General features: G+C 42.1%; 1 protein-coding gene across 1 annotated transcript in view; it reads right to left on the reverse strand.

Annotated features, from left to right (window-relative positions):
• The window catches only part of PIK3CG (phosphatidylinositol-4,5-bisphosphate 3-kinase catalytic subunit gamma), a 38,111-nt gene extending 27,209 nt beyond the window's left edge, over positions 1 to 10,902 (reverse strand). Inside the window, exons 1-2 of the mRNA XM_054177947.1 lie at positions 10,274 to 10,902; positions 1,749 to 3,764 (exon numbers count right to left, since the gene is read on the reverse strand). Coding sequence (XP_054033922.1) covers positions 1,749 to 3,752 — 2,004 coding nt within the window. The 5' untranslated portion in view covers positions 3,753 to 3,764; positions 10,274 to 10,902. The remainder of the gene's footprint in view (positions 1 to 1,748; positions 3,765 to 10,273) is intronic.
• Positions 10,903 to 20,407: the final 9,505 nt, after the last annotated feature.

Consider the following 20,407-nt stretch of genomic DNA (forward strand, 5'->3'; position numbering starts at 1 on the left):
AAAGTTAATATTTTTTCTGAAGTGTCACGATTGGAATTTTTTTGCTGTTATTCTCTCCCCCGTTCCAACAGCCAAGTGAATTTGTCTACCAGGAAGCAATCGTGCTTCCAGATAGTGTGCTGTGCCATGGAACTTGTCCATTTCAAATGTGGTTTTAGTCCCAGAAAGTTCTTCACCAGTTAAGGGGCAATTAAATTTATAGGAGGTTTGTATTAAGATTAATGGTGGGAAAAGGTATACATGCATACCTGCCACAGTGAGAAAAGAGATGATTTTATGCTATAATTTTATGCTACAGCAATTTAATTTACTGTTACAGAGATTTATTCTTTTTAAAACTCTCTAGATTTGTACTTCCTGGAAAGAAATAATTTCAAAAGCAAATGGAAAAAAATCCCAGTATTTCCCCCATTCTCTCAGACACTTTGATATCAACCAATCACCATCCCAAATTCCTAATTTGGATACAAGAGTGCATAAAATTGCTGAGCTACGTGTAGACAGCAAAAGCTCACAAGCCAAGCATATACATAGCAACAGCTATGTGGGAGGCCCAATGAGGTAACTGCAGCGATTCCTTTGGTTAATGTAGAAGTGCATAAATTCTGCCTGGGGAGCCTAATCTTCAGGCAAGCAAAGACAAGGCTAAAAAGGCTTTGTTTAAAGCACTACTGATGCACAGCAACATTTGAAATACTATACTTTCCTGGGAACCTGGGCTCTCTCTGAACCTGGAGTGATTAAAAGCCCCATCATAGTTTCTCCTGCTGCAGCATTTCATTTAAAAAAATATAAAAAATCTGAATGCCAATTTTGTCCTCTGAGTCTCTGAAAAAATTATTTCCTGCTCTGCGGGGGCAACAGCCTTCATGCACGAACCAGAGCCCTGTGAGGTGTGGGAAAGCAGCTGGGTCTCCTTGCTTCAGGGCATGTGCTCACCAGGAAGAACTGCAGGGAAGAGCCATTCCATCAGCCATCAGATGTGACTTTACCTTAGACAGGCTGCCCGGCTCCAGCACCATGATGCAAAGACACAAACCAACCAATTTTCTTGCATAACTGACACAACCCTCCCAACACTTTGTTTAGCAGATCTACACATGAAGCACTTTAAACTGATATAGCAGTGATTTACTGCAATTAAAACCAGTCTTTTGCCAAAATTCCTAGAATTATTTGATCTCATTATGGAGTCCTAGCAACCCTTTATTTAATTCTTAAAACTTTCTGGAAGCGTTCAGAAAAATCTGGTCCCCTTAATAGTACAAGATTGAAGTCCTTGCAACAAACTGTGTAATTATGGTTATTGTTAGCCTAAAACCCAATGCTGGATTTTTCGTCAGGCCTTGCCTGCATCAGTATCTGTCTTTACTTTCTGTCTACAGTCTTTCCAAAATACTGCTATAGCCAGTCAACCATTCTGCAGGGCTGTGTGATTCAGACCTGAACAGGATTAGTGGCAGCACAGTTATGCTTTGTCCCCATCACAGCTATGCTACTGTTGACAATTTCCAGACTGCAGGAAACCAATTTTAAGACACAAGGCAACAGTAACACGAAAATAACAACATAGGCAATAGATGAATGTAGAAAGTGTGGTTTGGGTTGACTCGGTTACTACCACCGCTTTGACTAAATGCTGACGACTTCAAAACTAGAGCTTGCTAACTAGACCTGCTAAGATGGGAATGATGGGGTAATGCAAATATTTCTGGAAGGCAGAGTTCAAGAATGCAAATATGCCTTACCTGCACAAGCTGTAAAAGATAATGAAGAACATCATCATCTTCTAAACTTTCCAGTTTTTGAACTGCCATTGCTCTGACATTTTCATCTGAAAAGTTACAGTCCAGAAGTTGCATTGTGAGTCCAACATCTAAAGTGCTTTGATCCCAAACTTCCTTTTTAGCTAGCAACTGGTATGTTTTGGAGACTACTTCTTGCTGTCCCCATTTCACAGAGCTAAGCAGCTTAGGATATGCCTTGGGGTGCTTTATGCTTTCATATCTAAAGTGCCACAACAGTTCTTTGTCTTCAGGAGAAAGTGGATTAAGTGGGTCAGTTGTTATGATCTCCTCAAGTTGCTTGCGAAGCTGGTTGGGCATTTCTGCTCGTGTCCTCTCCCCTTGAGAGTCTGATGTTATTCTGTGCTTGGGCAAGGCAACTGGGTGACAATATTTGTCCAGCACAATGGAGATAGCCATGGAGTTTTCTTTATCTGGGTTAGTTGCTGATGTGAGTTTGTCTGCATTGATACTTCCTTGTTCTTCCCCTTTGCCTGGAATTTTCCACATATGGAGCACATACTCCCCACTTCGTAGCAGGAAGCGGTGATCTATCAACAAAATATTTACATAATAAAGAAGCTGAGTTTTGCATTTTGAATCAGAGTTGGGAGATTCATGTGACTGAAGGTTTGTCTTTGTGGACAGTCCCTGTGCTTTGCCACAATATATTTGAAGATTGAGGAGTGCTCCTTTAGGCAAATCCTTTATTTTGATATCAAACTCCAACCAAATGTTCCACACAACCTCCTCAGTAAAAGGCTTTGATGAAGTCCTCCTCTGTGACAGAAGCTGTTGCCCGTGTTGAATGTTAGCCTCCACAAACACCGTGAGATCAGTATTTCTTGGTAAAACTGGGATATCAATACCAATTATTTTCACCCTAAACTTCCTATTACAATCCCACAAAGAGATAGTGAAGACTCTCTCATGATCTTTTCCATCTATTGTCAGTTGTTCATGATACCCAGTAACTCCTGTACAGTCATCCACCAAGGGCCACTCTTCCTTCTGAACCTCATCCTCGTTTGGGTCAGGGGGATTGTCTAAGACAAGGTGGATTTCTTCCCCATTCTTAAGGCATTGTCTTATCCACTGAAAATCTTTGATTCGTGTTTCTCCAGTAATGTACTCATCTCTGCCACAAATCCTGAGAACGAAATCCATTTCACTATGATCTTCAGGAATGTCCATCAAAGACTTCTTCTTTGCCATTTTTGTGAAAAAGCTCTGGAGAATCATATCTGGAGTGTCATCTATTGACACTTTAATTTTTTGGCTAGTTGTTCCCCTATGTATGATTATGAAAATGTTATTATTAGTGATTTTTTTAAACAAATATTCTGGGAGTGGTTTAGATGTAGTCCATGGATGCATAGCATACAATTTAGGATCTCTACAGGCTACCTCTATCATTCGTGGAGTGACTAATCTGCGACGGGTAAATTCTAGCTCATCATCATGCACATTGCTTACATCAGTGACATCATAGCCAATTAAATCATTAAGTTGCTGCTGAAATTCCTGGACTTCTTCTGATGGCTTTTGTTTCTGGACAACATAGATCTTGCCTACCTTTTTCTGTAACACTTTCCAGTATAGTATGCAGTCCAATGTCTGTAACAATTGATGTTTATCATAAATTTCATACCATTGTCCTTTCTTCTGATACTGCAGAATAAATTGATCTGGGGTGAATGCATGGTAGAAGTCTGTGGCTTGACTCATCTCTATTGCACGCATCCAAACCTGTGCTTTCATTTGCTCAACTGTACAGTTGCCAGCTATTTCGAGTAATATAATTTCCGGTACTTTAGTATGTTTATTGCTTGTAGGTAAAATGAACTCGATGGATATCAGTTCCATTGATGATAAATTACTTGATGTACAATGAGGTTTCATTCTTCTTCTCCTTCGTTTGTTTTCCTCTCTCATAACAACGGGCTGTTCATAATCCCCCAACTCCATGCCAGAAGAAATCTAGCAAAACATACATATATTTGATTACTTTCTCATTTACATTTGTCTTTACTCTTATTTTTTTACTCTATTAGAATCTAAGGCCAGTCAAAATCCTGATGAGTACACACATTTCAAATTTCCCTTTCCATTAATGTCTGGTCATAAATACTTGATTTACATGAAAGATGTTGACTTGCTAGAACGTGTCCAGAGAAGGGCAACAAAGATGGTGAGGGGTTTGGAGCACAAGTCCTATGAGGAGAGGCTGAGGAAACTGGGGTTGCTTAGCCTGGAGAAGAGGACGCTCAGGGGAGACCTTCTTGCTCTCTACAACTACCTGAAGGGAGGTTGTAGCCAGGTGGGGGTTAGTCTCTTCTCCCAGGCAACCAGCACGAGAACAAGAGGACACAATCTCAAGTTGCACCATGGGAGGTTTAGACTGGATGTTAGAAAGAAATTCTTCATAGAGAGAGTGACAGCCCATTGGAATGGGCTGCCCAGGGAGGTGGTGGAGTCACCATCACTGAAAGTGTTTAGAAAGAGACTTGATGGGGTGTTTGATGCCATGGTTTAGTTGATTAGATAGTGTTGGATGATAGGTTGGACTTAGATGATCTCAAAGGTCTCTTCCAACCTGGTTAATTCTATTCTATTCTAACTATCTCACACATAATCAAGTAAAATAAACCCCAAATATAGAAATATAACAACAAACCAAAACCAAACAAAAAAACACAGTAAAACAACATAAAAATCCCCAAACAAACAAACCCCCAACACAACACCCAATGATGAAACAATTAAGAGTTTTATCCCCAGACTTCACTGAGGATAAGCAGTCTGACTACACTGATTTGTTCACGATGCTATTTGATTTAGCACTGATTTTTCTCCTGCCTCACCTGTTCTGATGCTGTTGACATTAACAGAAGTGGATTCTCATAGAAATCAAAAGACAAGGTAGAGTATGAGCAGAAGCAATCCTACTGAACTCCAGGAATGATAGAAAGTAACAAGCAATTCATTTGCAGTGTTGAGCCTATTTCCATTTTCCTCTGCCTCTCTTTTTAGTGACAAGGAATAAGAACTAACCCCCCCCCCAAAAAAGTCCTCAGGATTCAAAAGTCAGGGGCTACTTCTGAAGACAGATATTTAATGCGCACCTAAATTCAAGGCTAGTATCCTTTGATGTGCTTCCTTTAAATAAATCAATTCACCAGACTGAAAACATCCATCCTTTTTGAAAATAGACACTTCCAGTATCACCTACTCATTTGTTACAGAGAAAAATTCCTAAGCTGATGTTGATGTATTACCCTAGACATCAACGCACTCCTAAAGCACCTGTAAAACACCTCTGAACATGAGCAGCCTACCTTATCAGTTTTTAGTAAACAAAAAAAATTGTTGCTCACAGCTAATTTCCACTGAATAATACTGAAGTGGAAATTATTCACTGAAAGCTTGAAGAGGAAGGCAGTGGTGACTGAGCGTGCTCACACAAGCTAAGTTGCATCAACATACTGAACATCTTCTCCAGACAACACATTTTACACATAAAATCTTTCTCTAACTGCTGGAAAAAAACAAAACCAATGCAAGAATGCCTTGGCAGATAACAAAACAAGAAGACAAAAATATAAAAGGTTAAACTGAAACAACATAGCATGTTAACCCAAATTATTTTTTCAAGTTCCATAAAGCAACAACTATGGACACACCACCCCTATAACTGACGAAGCACAGAGGAATATTACCTGCTGATAAAACAAAGGCTGAAATGCTGAAGATGATTCATTTGTTTAAATTCTGAGGTTTCTAATTTTTTTAAGGAAGATCATTCACATAAAAATATCCTTTGTTTAAGCTGTTCTGCTTTTCTCGCTTGCCCTTATATCCAGATGCAAAGGAAGTGCTGCATTTAACAGGAAGGAAGTTTGAACCAAGTTGATTCTACATATGATTGCTCACTTTAAAAAAAGTCAGTATGCTTTTCCTGTTACAACAGTAAAAATACACTAACCGTACGCCAATTTAACACAGAGGCATAAAGGACTTGCATTTTTAAAACACAGATATTCTGGTTATTCTAACTACTTTATAAAAGACAAGTAAATCTGCAAAGTTTCTTTATTTTCATGGTGATAGCCCTCTGAGGACTCCCGACTTAAATTCACTAGCGTTTTTTAAAATGGATCTGCCAAGGATCTTCTATAATAACCTTAGCAATAGAACTGCAGTCTTCCTCCTATTATTTTTAATTTGTCCATTTATGGTTACAAACACACCATGAAATCCACTAGAAATGATAACTTAAGATTTGGGAGGAATTTAAATCATAGACTTTCAACCCTAGTTCTTGTGGTTAACTACAACCTGAAGAACTGTCCTTTTACTAGTGTAAAATCTCCATGGGAAAAGATTTAGGAAAACACACAAATCAGAAAGAAAAGGCAGGAAAAAAAAATCTAATTTCATCTTTTTTTCTTTATGACTTTTGCAGTGAAATGCTGACCATTTTGAAGAGCAATAAGCAGTACACATCTCAGAAAAATTATGACTCTTGAGAAGGAGAAAAAAATATGAAACAACTGGAAGTTCTTTTAGCAACAGTGAAGTGGTGGGGTCTTTTTTTTTTAAAAAAAATAACATATACAAATTTCCTATCTCCTAAGATACCTTCCTTATTAAAAGGGGGTTTGGAAACTCTCTGTACTGGCAAAAAAATCTGCTCTTACCCGCCTCCAATATGCCATTCACAAACTCAAAAATCAACACTTCGCCAAGCAAAAAAGCCTACAGCCCTCCTCTGTAGATATAGTTCTTCTTTCTCAGAGCACCATTTTGCTTAGCAGCTAAAACCGATTTCTATTACAGTTGTTTTTTTCTCCAGAAGTGAGTTTGGCAAAAGCACATCCTGTCCCAGGTCCCTCTATCTTTCTGAGACAGTATTTGACAATTCTGAAGAAAGTGAAATTGCCCTGAATATTTTGTCACTGTCACAAAATCTACCTTGGCCAACATATCTCCAGCACTCATCCCTTTGTGCACGGGCAGACTGTCAACATTAATCCACCACAGTCTCTGCAGGATCTCAGCACTGCGCACCACTATCCTCTCTGCTGAAAGAGCGCTCGAGTGCTGGAAAACCTCAGCACCTGCAACCTCAACCACAACCCAGCAGTACCCAAAATTATGGACAAGAAGAAAGCAGACAGATTCATGTAAAAAGAAAAAAGCAGATGGAGGTGTAGAAAAAGGAACAATGCTGAAGGAGAAAAGTCTGTTTTGCAGAACTCATATTTTGAAATTCCCTGTCTTTGGAGTGCTTGACTTTGCAATGCTTTTGCACAGTCTGTATTCTAAGTACAATTTCTAAAATGTGCAATACAAACACATATTTTTCTTCATTTAAACACAATCAGCTCGCAGTGGGGGGTGGTGGTGTTTCTCATTGCAACAGTATTTTTGAACTATCCCTTGTTGGAAAAGTTGTCATGCTGACCACGTTAAATAAACTTGAACTGGGGTTTTGATAGACCTAAGAATTCATGGCAATTTAAAATGTCCTCACCTCACTGACACTTGATATTCACTTCCGGATTAATTTTTCAAACACACGTACGCACTAATATTCCATCTCCTAAGCTATTCTGGCACTACTCCATTGATCAAGATAATGAAAAGCAGTCTCTCTGTCTCGTGCAGCAGAGACTACTTTGTACACTGTTCAGTTAATGTAACTGTTTGACACATTCACCCACTTAAAAGGATTTGTAGAGTAATGTTGTGAAAGGTTTAAGTATTCCCCCACAAACTGCATCAGATACAATGCAAAAGGTGTGACAGTTCTGTCACAGCCCAGACAAAGCTGTGTCTTCTCCCACATTCATTTGAGCTGTGACCTTCCATGTATAGTACAGTCCAGTCCAACCCAGATACGCAACTCCACCTTCAGTTCAGCTCTGACCCCTTCTCATCAGCTTCAGGAGACAATTCTTGGAGTGATGACTGACTGTAATCCGTCTCTGCATAGCAGACACAAAAGTGTCCCCATTCTTAGAGTGACACCAAATTGTGTCTATCACTTGATAATTCTTGTGCAGGTATGGCAAAACCTTATTTCCTCAGGCATATACATCAGAAAATTTGGATATTTATAATTGAAAATAATTTAAAATCACTTCCTAAACCCTTTGTCATGTCTAAGCATTGACATTTTTATACACCTACTGCCACAGTGCTACAAAAAAAAAAAAAAGTCACTCTTCTTCATTCGTAAATCTAGTATAACTTAATTCTAACCCCATACTCCCTATATGAGGAGAACATTCCTACCACTAATCCATGAATCCTTATGGAGTGCAATGGAGAAGGAGGAGGTGAGCTGTAAAACATAACTAAGAAATGCAAATGGGCTTGCCTTTGTTTCCACTCATGTTCCTATCTCAATGCTCAGATCAGCAAACAGATCACAATGACAACAGAGTTTGGTAAATTTACAGCTGGATCAATTCCTTAATCTGACTTACTGCTTGCAGGAGTTGTAGGGAAGGGAAGAGAATTAAGCCAGTGCAGTTTAGCGTAACTCAAGACTGAAACGTAATTCACAGCAGGAGATAATTTCATGACTAAACTTGTTAAAGGATTTAAGAATACTGGTTGAAAGATGCTTTAAAAAGACAACATGGTATCATCATTAATTACTTCAAATATTCTGCTACAAAAAATTGAAGGTATCTGTCAAACACCAGTGCTTTGTTAGAATTTTACCAGCTAATTCTTTGCCAATTATTGTTATGCTTATTCTACACTTGTTTCTGCTTCTGGTTTAACCTACCATGTGAAAATCCTTTTACTTTAGTGTCAGCTCATTCCCATGCAACACAACCTGGAAGAAAACAGGCACTCCCTGTCGGAGTAAGAATCGCCTCATGCACACGTTGTGCAAATACAAGAATAACCTATATACAGCCATACTTTCAGGTAATTTTTTAAAATCCACCTATGACATGACCCAAAGTTTTTTAAGCAGCATACTACATCTACTTGCCAGCATTGCCATGTATCAGGAGACCACTTTCCTTTTGCTGGATAAGTACCATACATCTACCTAAAACGATCCACTGTTGAACTACGCTGTCAAGATACAGCACAAACATATTATAAATGAAGACAACAATAAAAACTGCTTCACTCAGTTCTTCTATCAAATCTTCTAGCAAGTATTAGCTCGCATATGAATTAAATCAGTGCAGCTTCCCATTAGCAAGTAAACGTCATGGATAATACAGTCACATTCGTCATCAAAAGGTAAAGATAGAGCTGAATGTCTCTGCCAGGAGGTTGTACAGTAAATCTGACTGCTCTTCTAGCTGTAATGTTTTCAGGATCCCCTGCCTTCACTACAGACCTTAGCACAGTTTGGTTTCTACACAAGGCATCTATTCAGGGTGGCTTCTGGAACAAACAATAACTTCTATCAGGTTCCAAAAATATAGGTAAGAAACTTTGCAAAGTTCTGGCCAACTGGCATTACACAAGTGATAGCGATTTACCTTTAAACCAACACTTCATGGAGTCTAGAAACAGAGAGATCACAGCTATGGCTCCTGCAGGGCCACACTCGCTGTTTAGATACAGCGTGTCCTTTTCAATTGCACCTGGATTTTCAAATACTTATCTTTAGTGGTATGATTTAACGGCTACCGACAAACATCTCCTGAATGCCCTCAGCTGTTTTTTCAGATACTTTGTGGTGAAAGAAGGTTTTATGCTCTACATGTATTAGATAGACACAAGAAATTATTTTTTGTTGGATGAGGAAATACAATTATTTCTTGTTTAAAAGCTATGTTGCAGCAGAGCTAACTCACAGTTCTCAATGCCAGAGGAAAAAGTTACCACCTAGTGTGATTTTTCACTGGGCACTGTTTTATTTAACCTAGTAACAGTTTCCTCAGCAGTATAACTGTAACTCTTGTTTGGGCTAGGGCGTGAGTCAAGTCCAAGACTGCACGGAACGAAGAAATGGGCAGCCCACGGGGTCTCAGCCCTTGCCTTGGAGAACGCAGCGGTGACTCCACATACGGCCTGCTGGAAGAGAGCTCGGGCCGATGCGCGCCTCCTGCGCCAGGCACGGCACAGCGGGCAGCAGCGGGGGCTCGGGCTGCATCACTCCCTCGGTCCACCGCCCGGGCCCCGAGGCCGCGCCCCCCTTGCCCGTCCGCGCCCCGAGATGGCGGCCGAGCCGCGCCGCTCCGCTCCGCAACGCCCTCGGGAGCAACAGCAAAGTAGTTGCCCCGTGAGGACAAACATCGCCGGGCCCGGTGAGGCAGCAGGGAGCCGCGGCCACCCGCGCGCCCGCCGGGCAAGTCTGCCCACTGCCACCGCAGGAGCCGGGCCGCACCCCCCCGGCACGGCCTTGTGCCCCCAGCGCCATCAGCGATCCCCGGGCCTCGGGCAGGGCCATCCTAGGGCAGGCTCCGCTGGAGACCCTCGCCGGCCCCCGGGACAGAGCTACTCACCGCACCAGCGCGGCAGCGGCTCCGTCTTCGGACAGGTGTTTTCCTCAGCAGGAAGGGGAGCGGGCCGGGGGCCGGAGGGAAGGCTCCATGGTCGGAGGTAGGCAGCTCCGGAGCCGCCGCCAATCACACGCCGGGCAAAGAAGGAACCGACTGTGGGGCTTCCCGCCCCGCTTGACCGCCGCCGCCCGGCCCCGTCGCGGCCCCGGGGCGCCCGTCCCCGGGCCCCGCGGCTGTTCCCGGCCCTCGCTGCGGCCTGCCGAGCCGGGCGCCAGGGCCGGGCCCCTTGCCCCGAACAAGGCGGGGGCCCGGCGAAGGGGCTGGCGCTAGGCTGGGACGCCCGTCGAGTCTGCGGAGCGCGGTGCCCAGCCTGGCCGCCTGGAGGCAGCGGACAACCTTGCCGCGACTCGGAACCCGCTAGCCCGGTCCGGCCGCATCAGCCGCAGTGGGGATACAGGATAGCGGACGGCATCCTTAGTGCGGTTACTCGCCAGCACACGGCAGGTAGGACCTGTCCTACTGTCAGTACAAGCTGGAAGTAACTCAAAGAGTTACTCGTAGCCCAGGAGCCCCAAACGCTGGCATGCCCATCTGCAGGCTGGGCCGTCCAGCCCCATGTGCTAAAGCAAGGACAAAATTGGTTCAAGCTGTCCTCATAAACTCCTGTAGATGGCAATCTACTTTAGTGTGCAGCAGCCTTTTCCTTTGGAAAGATTTTCATGCTGTCTTGTTAAATGTCTACTTCTAAAGGTTGAGCCTCTTGGGTTTTGTTTGTTAGTGGGTCTTGTGTTTCATTTTTGGGTTGGTTGGTTGGTTGGGTTTGGGTGTTTTTTCAGCTACTTTTTGTTCAAGGTGTTGGGTTTTTATCTTCCTGGTATTTTCCCATCTCCAATCTGGGCCATCCTGGCTGACTCGTTTTAGTTCATGTTCCTTAGACCTCCTGGAGCTTGCCTACAGGCTCTTGCCAAATGGGTCACGTTGGTTTTGGAAGGCACAAAACTGGACACAGTAGTACTCCAGCTAAGGCCTTGCCAAGGCTGCCCACAGCAGGAGGATTAATTCATCAGCCTCATGGTACCAGGACTCCAAAGGCAGCTCAGGCATAACCATTTACTTCCAATTCAAACAAACAACTTCCCCTCATCACTTGTTCCCCACTGTAGCTGCTGGCTGTTTGGTTCTGAATCTGCAATGAGATTCATAGGTGAACCCTATATGGCATGGAACCTGTACGTGTACCCTGAAAGCCATAAGGTTACATCTTCAGGGAATGCTTTACAAGACCATAGACTGCCAGAAAGACTATAAAAAATAATTTGATTTTTCTAGGAACATGTTATTAACTTCCATAGAAAATGTCAGAACAAACTAACTGCCATGCTACTCATACAGATACTATTATAAAATGTGTTACTATAGCAGTGGATTTCTTTTGACTTATAAAACCATTTGCATAACAACATGAAGAATTGTAACACTAACCTGAAGTGGAACATAATTGAGAATCAATGGTATAAACATGGAGTCTCAAAACTAGTATGTTTTACACTGAAATGTGGCTATAAGTAATCCAAACTCTACTGCCCTCAGGTTCCCCTTTTTACAAAGATGAAGACAAAGTAAAAAACTTTTAATAACCTTCACATGATGTGTGTGCAACATAGGAGAAACACAGTGAAGGATTTATCACTTTATGCTTGGTTTTGCCTGATATAATGGGTATTAACAACTCAAGAAGTTAATCTTTGCACTGTGTGTACTACTGGATGCTTTAAAAGAAACTGTAAAAAGCTCATCAAACTAGGAAGCCTTTTTTTGTTGTTTGCTGGATCCCCACATGGATCACTCCAGAAAGACAAATTTGCCAGTTTGTAGACTAATCCTGTTAAAATCCATGGGCTTTGTTCAGGGTTTCATAGAATAGAATAGAATTAACTAGGCTGGAAAAGACCTTCGAGATCATCAAGTCCAACCTATCACCCAACACCATCTAATCAACTAAACCATGGCACTAAGTGCCTCATCCAGTCTCTTCTTAAACACTTCCAGTGATGGTGACTCCACCTCCCTGGGCAGCGCATTCCAATGACCAATCACTCTTCCTGGGAAGAATTTCTTCCTAATATCTAACCTAAGCCTCCCCTGGCACAGCTTAAGATTGTGTCCTCTTGTTCTGGTGCTGGTTGCCTGGGAGAAGAGACCAACCCCCACCTGGCTACAACCTCCCTTCAGGTAGTTGTAGAGAGCAAGAAGGTCTCCCCTGAGCCTCCTTTTCTCCAGGCTAAGCAACTCCAGCTCCCTCAGCCTCTCCTCATAGGGCTTGTGCTCCAAACCCCTCACCATCTTTGTTGCCCTTCTCTGGACATGTTCCAGGAGCTCAACATCTTTCCTAAATTGAGAGGCCCAGAATTGGACACAGTACTCAAGGTGTGGCCTAACCAGTGCTTAGTACAGGGGCAGAATGACTTCCCTGCTCCTGCTGGCCACACTTTTCCTGATTCCTGATGCCATTTGCCTTCTTGCCCCGCTGGGCACACAGACATATGGAGAGCTGAGCGGCTGAATAGGGACTATCATTTGTCAAAAGATAATTGCGGGGGAATCATTTACAGCCAGAGCAAAATACATGTTTCACAGAATCATTCAAGTTGGAAAAGACCCCCAATATCATCATCCAGCCATTGACCCTACACTACAAAATTCACCCCTAAACCATATCCCAAAGCACCATATGAGATGGTGACTCAAACACCTCCTTGGGCAGCCCATTGCAATGTCTGACCACTCTCTGTGAAAATCTTTTTCTAATGTCCGTTCTAAACCTACCCTGTTGCAGTTTGAGGCCATTCCCTCTTGTTCTATCACTACTTAACCCCTGAGAAGAGACCAGCACCAACCTCTCCACAAAGTCCTTTCAGTTGTAGAGAGCGATGAGGTCTCCCCTCAGCCTCCTTCTCTTCAAAATAAACAGCCTCAGCTCCTTCAGTTGTTCTTCATAAGATTTATTCACCAGGCCCTTCACCAGCTTCATTGCCCTCTTCTGCAATTGCTCCAGCACCTCAGGTTGACTTTGGCCAGAACTGTATAAAATATTTTTAAAGTAGCTGTAATTCAGTATAATGTCATTTGCAATGAAGGAATAAATTATTTTTGCATTGTATTTGAGAAAAGAAAGTAAACTGAAAATCTTTGTCTTTTCAGAATTTAGTAAGTTAATAAATTATTACATTTTTGCAGTTAATCTTCAGCTTGTCTCTATACAGCGCAACTTTCTTTATTGCCTTTTACGGCAAATCAAGTCATACAAAACTTCCTATTGCCAAGCATGTTGGATGTTTAACTTACAGATTGTACATTCTGTGGAAATACACACTTTAACATTTTATTGCTGTTGGTTGCAAATGTGACTTAAACTCTTTCCCATAAATTAGCTGTTGGTATTGCTTTTGTTTGTTGTGGGTTTTTTGTTTGTTTTTTTTTCCAATCAAGAACAACCTGTACAATAAATTGAAATGCATGTTTAACTATATAAAAAAGTGGAATTTTAAACCAATCAGGAATACTATACCTTGGTGAAGGAAGGTGAAGAACGCAATTTGATATTTAAATGAAACTAATTTAATCAAAATTAGTCATGCAAAGAAGCAATCCTTTTGCTAATACAATCTTGTGGGGTGCAGTCAAAATGCAATTGCTTTCTTTATCTTTCACCTGTGATAAAAATATGATAAGGAATTGCATCATTATCTTAATGGGAGTTTTAGAGGCTGGAAAAATGTAACATAGTATATTTTGTATCCTCTGCACAGTCAAACATCAGTTTTTATGTTGTTTCATGGAGAACTGCAATAAAGAGTTAACAGCCACATTAAATGCTCAACAACATTATATACTGAGATACGCTGGAACTGGATGTAAATGTTCTGTTGGCATTGTCAGACAGGGCTCATTGCAATTTAGGAAACAGTATCTAACAGTTTGGGTGGGTTTTTACTTTTTATATTACCAGGAAAAAAAAAATATTAAATGAATAGGTCTTGTAGGTAAGTCTTGTACCAACAAAGCCAGAACCTGCTTGCCTAGTCCCAGCAATAGCTACATCCAGTTTTGTAATTGCTTCCTTATGCAAAGACAATTGGAAAAAAAACCCAAACCAAAACACAACCAATTAACCACTGTGGGATATATTGTACTTCCTTGTAGAGTTTATAAGCTGGAATTTTCTAATTGGGTCATAAGCACTTTATGACGCGTTCAGTGCAGGATTTAATATAAATGGTCAGAATCCCATTGTTCTACAGCTCTTTTCTGAAAACTGATCATGTAAACAGGTGATCAACTTTGTAACATCATTGCAGTTGCTTTATCCATGTGCATAATCATATGTTAACTTTGGTATAAAAAATAAGTTCTTGCTATAGCTTGCCACCAAGCAGAGGAGTGAGCTGGGTTTAGTTTAGCTTTTGTATCATGTTCTAGGTATGGTGGCTGCTCATGTAATGGATATAACTGATATCCAAGTGTTGCCTGCAGTTCTGTTCTCCATTCATAACTTCGTTTGAGGGAAAAAGTAACCCATCTCTTTTTACACTGATTCTGAGTCACTGGTTGGGGTAGCAATAGAAGGCCTTGAGGGAGTGGTGGCATGGGGGAATGGCCCATTAGAAAAGCAAATTAAGGGTGGGCTCTTGCTGCATCTCTCTGAAGGGATGACAGGCAGTTAAATCCTCTGTAAGATGGAGCATGTTTCAAGGTACTTGGGTTGACAGAGAAAGATATTATGGGGAATCTTTTAAGATCTGTAGGGTATGCCTTGGTAGCCTTGTGGCCTGTTCCAGAATGTTCTCTATGTAAACCTCTGTAGGCAAAGCAGAGTCAGGAAAGCTCAAATGAAGAGAAGAAGAGCTTTGCCTATCTCTAGTTCTTTTTCCTCCAATACCTTCTCTTTCATTTTCTTCTGCTAGGCTGGTGCTCCTGGTAATCAAGATTCTGCAAAAAAATCATTATCTTCAAATGTTTAAATCTTTCAAAACAGGAAACATCAGGTGTTCAGAAGCCTTCTGAGATACATATGCTGAAAGCTTTGTCTCCCACTTCACTGCTTTAGTCTTTTATACTTCAGAAAAGGTATTTAAAGCACAGGGGTGGGAGTGCAAGCTGTTTCCTCAGTACCACTCAGTACACACATTAATTGAGATGTAAAGCTCATGTAATACTTCTTACTGTCTTGGATACCTATTTTTATCTGTTCGTATGTGTATGAATTTGTCTGAGAGAGATGTACTCCTTGTGGCAGCAGTCTGTAAGGTCTTTTAAGATCACTGGTTACTCATAAGGGGTGGAGAAATCCCCGAGTTTTTCTGGCTGCTGTCAAAGTCTCGGTATTAGGTGGTGATACAATAGTGCATCATTTTGTGGTGCTGGGACTTGACAGAGGAACCAAAAGAATTCAGAAATAGCAATGCAAAGAAAAGGAGTTCATGCATCCAACAAGGCCTCTAGCCTAATACCATTATATTAAGTGCTTCTGAATATAAGGTACAGATAGTATCTTCTCAGTCCCTGAAAGTTTCTGACACTAAAAATAATTAATTTGCTGCTGAGAGACTACATTACAAGTTTACTCTCTATGTTGCTCATTTTATCTTCCAGTCCTGATAGTTATTAGTCTAAATATTTGAAAATTTGCTGGGTTATATGCTTATTTGTTGGTGCATCCTTCTGTCTGTGTGGAAGTAAATACACCCTGAAAGTGTCTGATAGGTTGACAAGAACAAGGGTATAGAGATGAGTGACACATGGGAGGATACTAGGAAGATATTCTCTCTCTAGTCTCAGATGATCTAAAAACACTCCAGATGGTCCTTGGACTCTTCCTTGATTCCACTGAACAGTAGGTGTGTGGAAGTGAATCCCTGTTACATCCAGAGGAAAACAGGAGGACAACACAGAGGAATGATTGATATTAGGGATGTGTAACTAACCCAAATGAATGAGTGACTTTAAAGGCAGCATTTTGAAAATCATTCAGGAAGAGGTGATTTCCCCAGTGTACCACAATAGGCTATCTAACTGTGGTAGTTTCAGAAAATTTTCCACAGATCTTGAACAGAAAGTAGTAGAATGTAAATAAATTGCTATTGGGTGTAAAAAGAAAAGTAACTATAAACTCTAAATAATCCCATTGGACAGGTATCTTGCATAAAACTTAGACAGGTGAACTATCTTGCTCTCTCTTTTCAGCTTCCTGGCTCTGAAAGATACTAACTTGTGCTTCTGTCTGGCTTTGCTGACCTTGGCTGTGTTCTTTGTTGTGGCTGAGTATCCTAACAAAATAAAACTCTGCTCTTTTCTCTTGTCCCTTGTGTACAGGGCGGATAGAGGGAAAGGGGCAGAGATTGGGAAGCTATTAGCTCCCCTAGTTTGTCCAGGGGGGTTCTTGTGCTGTTTATAAATTGTAAATACCTGTAAATATATGTAAATAATGTATATTTTGTATATATTGACTGCATTCCATTTTAAATTGTAGTTTTGCTTGTAAATGGTGGCTTCATTTTGCTTTCAACTGAGCTGGTCTGGCAATTTATTGGTGGGGGCAATTTATAATCCACCACAATAACCAAGCTTGTTTTAGGCACAGATGTTGCTGGTACTGGGATAGCAGGCACTGCAGGGCTTAACCCTGCGGAGTGGCTGCACATGTGGTAGGAAGGTGGGCTTTATGAATGAAGATGGTAGGTACGAGATCAGAGTTTTGGAGCTGGTGCTGAGGAAAGGCATTCAGCCAGCACAAATCTGTGTGGTTCCTTGTGTGTCAGCACCTGCAGAGGATGGGGCTTTCCAGACTTTCATCTCATCAAAAAATGAATCTCAGATGAGTGTAATGACTTCTTTGTCTTGACGGTCTGAGCACTGAGGCTGGCAAACACATTTCTTTATTCCTGCCTCCATTTCCAGTAACTGGCATCACAATAGTTGCAGATGAAAGGAATCTTCAAAAAGGTGTGTCTGGGAGTTTAGGAGTTGAGGGTTTGCATCCAGGAGCATGCTACTGAGGGAAAGTGGAACAGAAAACATAACTGTGACATGCTCATTACATGACTTTCCTGTGTTAATAGCTCAGGAAAGACAGTGTTGGCTGAGTTGACTCTCTCAAGTATCACTTTGATAAACAGCAAGGTACTCAGAGCAGTGTTCATCTGCTAAGAGTAAAGGCATGTCAAAAGCTGACTCATCTGAAATCTCAGATTTAGCTTGTAAGATGCTCCAGTACCAGGGAGGTGAGTACCATGAACTAACTTCACTGAAACATATGGCAGATAATATGTATCGAGGCCAATGGATTATACAAACCATCTTTAATTAAAACATTATTTGAGTACTGCATGGTCAATGCTTAGGGGAAAAAAAAAAAAGTAGTTAAGGGCTGTAAAGTGCAGAGCCATCAGAATCCTGGAAAGGTTCTGATTTTGTCCATGCAGGGTGCATGTGCAATGGTGGCAGTGTTGCATTGGCAGTCATTTCAAAGGGACTTGGTATTATCTTATTATCCAGCCTTAAGACCATGACAGGAGAAGTTAAAAAAAAAAAAAAAAAAAAGACAGAAAAGAGCAAGGATTTTTTTCACTAGTGATTAGGGAAAAAAACCAGCTGTTTGAATCTGAGTTAGTCTGATAATCCTGCTTAAACAAATTATGTATGTTGAAATGCTGTGGATTTCTGAGATAAGCAAATCAGTCACAGGTCCTGCAGTCAGAGAGAAGGGAAGGTCTTGTGTTTGATATGCTTGGAGAGGTACATGTGCAATTTCTAGCACTGTAACTTGCCAGAAACTTGAACACAAGTCTGAATTCAGCCCACGGGGGAGGAGAATTTAAACCAGCCTTTGGATGTATGTATCTATCTGTGACCACTACATTAGCTGGAACAAACCTAGGCATTTCAGCTGTGTCATTGACCGCTATTGTTCTCTGCGAGTTTACTGTGCATTCACTACGGTACCTACCCTCTCTGATTTGCGATCCAAAGATGTGCCACTCAGCCCCAATTTCCTGCCTGGGAAATTAAGCAGATGACTTTTCCTGAGCACACAACTGGTGTTCACCCACTGCAGCAGGGTCCTGCCATAGTATCACTGCCCTGCCATGATGCCAAAAATGACAGTGACAGTGAACTGGCCAAAGACTGCAAAATGAAGTCTCTCCAACAAAGGTTTGGTGTCCAGATACGCCGGTTACATTGACCCACTCCCTGTGGCTGCTGCCGCCCGCTGGCGTCATCTGCCGCACGTGTGACGTCACCACTGGCGCGGCCTGCGCCCGCAGTGCATCATGCGCAGGGACAGCGGCGACCCTGGTGCTGTGGGGACACCTGCTGGGCCGGCGGGAGCATCGCGACGGCGGCTCCAGCTCCACGCCTGCCGGCCGCCTGGCGCCTTCCCGGCTGGGGGGCCCGGCTCCCTGTCTCCCTGCCTCGGAACCGGGGCGGGCGGACTTTGGTCCTTGTCCTGCTACATGGACCGGTGCTGTTGGGGCAGGGCCTTGTCGCCTGCGTGCCACATAGGATGGGGATGACAGCGCTTCCCTGTTGTGTTGCGAAAAGGCAGGTCCCTGCTGCGGGGATGGGGATGAGGAAAATACACTCAAGGAAAAGCTGTACTTTCTGCGCAGGAGTTTTTAAAGAGTGTGTCCACTTCTTATTTTCATGTCCCTTAGAAAGAAATCTGGAAGACAATTTTTGAGGAGACATTGGAGATGATGGATCTGGGTCTTCTTCACACTCACAGTGTCTTGGCAAAGAAGGTCTTCGGCTTTCTGTCTCCACCTGTCTGTCATTCATCCATGCAATGTGGACTATGTTACCTACCCAAGCCGCATGTGGGACTTTATTGTGTTCTCATTCATTAATATCTGATGCAATTTAAGATCTTTAGGGTATGTAAATATACAGTATTTGTGTGTTGATGGCAGGATTTTAGCATATCTGTGTTACGACTACATGTGTTATCCAAAATGAGCATTATCAGAGCTTTCTCACCCCACCAAATTAACATGTATACCTTTCCATCTAAGTACCTAAATCCACTTCTGGACATGACTTGCCAGAGAGGAGCAGGACAGGAAAGAGGGTGACTTCTCTTGCTGAAGGATAAGCTCCTTGCAAGAGCTTGGACAGCCAGGGGTGTTTGTCCCAGAGCTGCCTGACAGCTGCCCACTGTGCTTTGAGACGAAGCTTCCCCAAAACTGGACAGACAGCTCGAGTTAAGGAACTCAGGTGTGGTCCTAGGGCCTCCAACAACTTTCCAATTTTTCTCTGCCAACTTCCCAGTTACAGCTGGAGATGACTGGCAAAACTCATTTGTTCCAGGCATGCCTGGCACAGATCAGTGAGCCTGATAACATATTAAGACTGCTACCATAGATCTCTCTCACAGACTGAGCATCTGTTACTTGACAGGGTGGCTGCTGGTGCTGGTACAGGCCTTCTGACTGCTATAATCTCCCAGTTGTGAATCTTCTTGACTCCATTCTAAGTTGTATATTTGTTTGTTTGTTTGTTTTTATCATCTTCCTGATTCCATTTTCTGAAAAGTGTTTCCCTACCTTATATGCATACCCTGGAGCACAAGCACTGCCCATGGTTCTGTTGAACCTTTTCATCAGCCCTAAACTCTTCTTTTAGCTGTAGATTGGCTAGATTTGAGGAATGTACATATTTAATTTCTCCTGCTACCTGACTTACATAACCACTCCAAACACTGCATGAGTGGTATCAGAAATACTGTGCCTGCCATTTGTGATGCTGGACAGCAGCTCAAATGTGTTAAAATCCTTCCTTGTGCCTAGCCTAGCCTTTTTCCTTAAGCCCCCCAAAAGAGACAGCTTCTATTTAGCTCATAAGGTAATAGTTATCCCTAACATAGAGAAGCAGAATACAGGACAAGTGAGTATTAAATTCAGGTGTAAAGATCCTAGTCAAGATATTAGCAAAAGAAGCAATTACCAGTAAAAGAAGCCAAAATGCTTGTGAGACATACTTTTCCAGTAACATGAGAAGAGGATCAAGTTATATTGCATTAAAAAAAAGAAAAAAAAAAAAGAAGAGAGGTAGAGAAAGGAAAGCACACCAGTATAATGG

The sequence above is a fragment of the Dryobates pubescens genome, chromosome Z (genome assembly GCF_014839835.1).
Source record: "Dryobates pubescens isolate bDryPub1 chromosome Z, bDryPub1.pri, whole genome shotgun sequence".
NCBI classification, from domain to species: Eukaryota; Metazoa; Chordata; class Aves; order Piciformes; family Picidae; genus Dryobates; species Dryobates pubescens.